At 34.5% G+C, this 4,022-nt stretch overlaps 1 protein-coding gene across 3 annotated transcripts; it reads right to left on the reverse strand.

The window, feature by feature from the left end:
• Window positions 1-6: 6 nt before the first annotated feature.
• On the reverse strand, window positions 7-3,741 carry LOC111409173 (parathymosin-like). Of its 3 annotated transcripts, none has more exons than XM_023039152.1 (3): window positions 3,342-3,737; window positions 2,201-2,321; window positions 7-2,102 (listed from the first exon to the last, which is right to left on the reverse strand). In XM_023039152.1, the coding sequence occupies exons 1-3, from the start codon at window positions 3,662-3,664 to the stop codon at window positions 1,818-1,820; spliced, it is 729 nt and encodes a 242-aa protein (XP_022894920.1). In that variant the 5' UTR covers window positions 3,665-3,737; the 3' UTR covers window positions 7-1,817. The 3 variants fall into 3 exon arrangements, with proteins under 3 accessions (XP_022894920.1, XP_022894921.1, XP_022894922.1); XM_023039153.1 differs by having other exon boundaries at window positions 1,825-2,134; window positions 3,342-3,741; XM_023039154.1 differs by having other exon boundaries at window positions 1,968-2,134; window positions 2,225-2,321; window positions 3,342-3,741.
• Between the last annotated feature and the right edge of the window lie 281 nt (window positions 3,742-4,022).

Consider the following 4,022-nt stretch of genomic DNA (forward strand, 5'->3'; position numbering starts at 1 on the left):
AATTGAGAAAAGAATTGACATTGACAATAAATTTGACTAATTTAAAAAGGATAAAAGTATAACTTTACATTTTTCAATAAAAATACAATTATAATATAATATATTGATAATTAAATTAAAACAAAAAACCAAAAATCACTCCATCCTGTGATGCTTGGACTCTTTGAAATCCGACACGGGTATGTGTATGAAATATGTGTCGGATCCTCCAAGTTTCAACAGGAAGCTTTGCTGTTTCTGCTTCTTCTTTCTTTTTTATTTTCCTTTTCTTTCCGAGAGGGTAGAGAAAGGCTACGGCGCTAGGTTTTCCCTTCTTATTCTTTCTTTTTTCTTGCCTTTTTTTTCCTTATTTCCCTATCTGTATCAGTGGTTTAGGATTTTGTTTGTATAAAATGAAAATGGGTTACATATAGTACTACTTAATGTTTCATTAAATTCAAATTGCAATCAAGTCCCTCATTTTTTATTTTGCATAACATCTTAATAATTAACTTCTCATAATTGAAAACTAAACCTCAAAATTTTATTTTATTCGTCTTAACCTCTATTCAATACTCATTTCCTTCTTTGTGAACAATTAATTTTTGTCTATTCAAAATGACATCTTGGGTTAGTTAAAAAATTGAAGCTTGAAAGACGTATTCAAATACCTGTATCTGAAATTTAGACTCTTTTTAACCATGTCTTCATATTCTATATTTTAGAAAATAAAATATCCGACACTTAAATACGTACCCGTACCCCCATACCCAAGTCCAAGCATCATAGACTCCACCCATCCCCTTCTTCTCCACCATTATCCCAAAACCATTAACAGTTGTGCTGTGCCACCACTACCTATCCCAAGTCGGTACCACGGCTCCTTCCAACACCACGCCCCACTGCCAAAATTTACCACTTGACTGTAACAAATGCTTTGTGGGAAACAAGGTCAAAAATACCAAAATCGCCAACAACCCAATCGACCTGAGCAATCACCTCCACAATATTCAATCCCGCCCCATTTTCAATCGATTCAAGTGACATTGTGCAGATCCAGAAATGACAATAATTTGATGCAACCCACAACTATTTTCATCACAATTGTTAACATGCAGCATGGTCCAATCAATTCTCATTTCTTGCTCCTTTTTCCCTTTTCTCATTGATTTATTCTAGGGAGTTCTACCTATTGTTCAGGAGATTTAACCTTGTTCATCTATGCAGAAGATTCATAGGTTTTAATGCTATTCTAGTCCACCCAATCACAAAAACAGAGAAACCCAAACGCCCCATTTATTGAACGTTGCTGTCAATGGCGATTTTGGTAGCAATGATGCTTGGTGGGTGGGGTTTTGGTAGGTTTCAATGATTTTGGTGGTGGGTGAGAAAATCTCAACATTTTTCGGAGGTAGGGAGTGGGGTGGAAGGAGCCGTGGCACCAACGTATGATGGGTGGCGATGGCTTCGATGCCAGCGCTGCTATTAGTAGTTTTGGGATAAGTGTGGGGAAGAAGGGGATGGGTGGGGGTGGGGTATTTTTGGGTTTGATTTTTTTTTATTTAATTATCAATATATTATATTATAATTGTGTTTTTTTTATTGAAAAATGTAAAGTTACAATTTTATCCTTTTTAAATTAGTCAAAATTATGGTCAGTGTCAATTCTTTAGTCAAAAAGACGGTAAAACTAACGATTTCCATCAATTTGGACTTCAAGTGCGAATTTCTAAAAGGTTTGCTACCATGGGCACCACAAAGTAAAGGTTTAGGTCAAGTCAACATAAAAGTGAAAGGTTTGGTACCATAGCAGCAATTTTCCCTAAATTTTAATGTACCTAAAAACTGAAATTGCCACATACCAGCAAGGAATTGGCAGCCAAAACAATTGTCAAATGGAAAATTAGACGCTCAAAATAATAAAGATCAAGCATTATAGAAACATTACCACCATTGGATTCCAAGGGCCAGATGTGCTTTGCAAGGGCCTTGTTCATTTGGAACATATTTATGGTATCTACACCAAAAAGGTCATGCAGTTTATCATCGCATAATATATTCCGCCTATTGGAAGGATCCTGCAAATTATTTTCTCTAATATAGCTCCACAGTTGCTTCACTACCTATTTTGAGATAATGTACAATTTGATTATACCTGCAATGTACTCAAAATGTATCATTCAACAAGAAGATAAACAACTTCTTGTAAAAGCTACAATACCTCAGTTCTAGCCAATTCTTGTACCCCTGTAAATTTCTGAAGATGAGGAGAAAGGCTGCATAGTTTTGTAAAGCCACCGCCGCCACCCCTTCTCTTGACCTCTTTCTTCTTCATTTTTGATCTAATAAGATACAATACATCTGTAATGTTTAATATGCAAAACAAAACAGAGAACAAACAAGACCCCATCTTTTATAAGCTGAAGAGTAATATGTCAAGTGAGATTTGTTGCCCTTGTTTGACATATATTATGAACAAAGAGAAGGGCTGGAGAAAAAAAAGGAAAACAGAAATGACAGAAACCTATACTCTGAGCAACTCCAATGAGGGATGCATAATAATACTAAACACAATTAGCCAATTAGGTATACGGTATGTGAGTTTTCCGATCTTTAACTAATGTATCTTGCTACATGTGTATCAAGATTTATATAATGGATTGCATAATACCACGTGGCACTCTACCATTTGCCAATTTAAAACATAATCAACTTTTTTATCCAATATTTTCCCTCCATGTTATATTATGTAATCCATTATTTATATTTTTTATGTACAAGTAGCAAAATCCTTAACTAATTGTCTGAGGTATCATTGTGACTATCATGCAAGTGGAGTTCAAAATCAACTCAAGTTTCATAATGATTTTCTGCAGAGATTCGTACCTCGCAAAATGGAATTCATAATCAGTTCAAGTTTCAATTATAGCTTAATTGCAGTTGATATCAAATATAGTTTGAAAGCTAAAATTCCCAGCATCGAAATCAACAAAATTTCACTCAGAATGCATAAAACTTGGCGTAACCCTTTCTCCAAACCATATTCGAAAAAATCATAGGTCAAAAATCTAGCAGAACCATTACTCTGTCTCATTAAATATCCAACAATTTAATAGATTTCAACTGTTTCATGCAAGAATTCATAAAGTATCCAGAAAGTTAAATAAGTTATCCTCCAAAATTATAAATAAAAAAATTCCCAAACTTTCAAGCCAGAATTCAAAAATTTTCCACTAAATCAAATAAAAGACAATCAAAAACTTCTAAAAAAATTAGTTCCCAATTTTCTTGCGTGTAATCCAAATGTACAACGAAATAGTGCACAAACGCTCAAAAATTTATACGTATAAACAAAAATTGACCCTTTTTTAGAGGCGGTTTTTCCTGTTGTCGATTCTTCTTCTTCTTCTTCCTCTTCCTCCTCCACCTCTTCTTCTTCCTCCGCTGCATCTCCGTCTCCACCATCACTGTCTTCTTTACTATTTTCTTCATTTTCTACTGCGTTTTCAACCTGGCTCTGAACGTATAAATCCACCTGCTCTCTAATGAAAGCCTTTCTGTCGGACAAATCGAGGCCGAAATCATCCTCGAGTCGCCGCCGCACAATGGCGGTGGTCGTTGTATTCAGGTCAGACGCGCTAAGGAACTCGTGCAGGCGCGTGATTAGGTCCGAGTCAGATACCATTTTCCTGCGGTTCCCTGCAGTTAGCAGTTATTTTTTGTGTAATGTTTAGGTCTGAAATATGCAAATTGAGCTGCCGATTTGGTGGTTGGCATTTTTGGGTTTGTCCATTTGCGAAGGAAAAGGGTATTTTCGGAAATTGAGTGGATTGTTGAAGTTAATTATAGGATAATTATATTCACACAATAATTTTTTTTTCTTTTACTACATTTTAATTATATTTTAAATTCTTAATTTTTATTTATTACAGCGCTTATATCTTTTTAATTTTTTCAAGTTATTCTTATCATCAATTTTTTTCATTAATTTAAGATATTTTGTATTTAATAATAATTTTATGATTAAAAATCCATTGAAATGG

Source organism: Olea europaea, chromosome 14 (assembly GCF_002742605.1).
Source record: "Olea europaea var. sylvestris chromosome 14, O_europaea_v1, whole genome shotgun sequence".
In the NCBI taxonomy this organism is placed as follows: Eukaryota; Viridiplantae; Streptophyta; class Magnoliopsida; order Lamiales; family Oleaceae; genus Olea; species Olea europaea.

Coding starts and splice junctions, on each gene's coding strand:
- LOC111409173 (XM_023039152.1), bottom strand. CDS start 3,664: ATGGTATCTGACTCGGACCTAATCACGCGCCTGCACGAGTTCCTTAGC. Junction 2,322..3,341: donor AAAACCGCCTCTAAAAAAGG/GTCAATTTTTGT, acceptor GTATCTTATTAG/ATCAAAAATGAAGAAGAAAG. Junction 2,103..2,200: donor AAGAATTGGCTAGAACTGAG/GTATTGTAGCTT, acceptor ATCTCAAAATAG/GTAGTGAAGCAACTGTGGAG.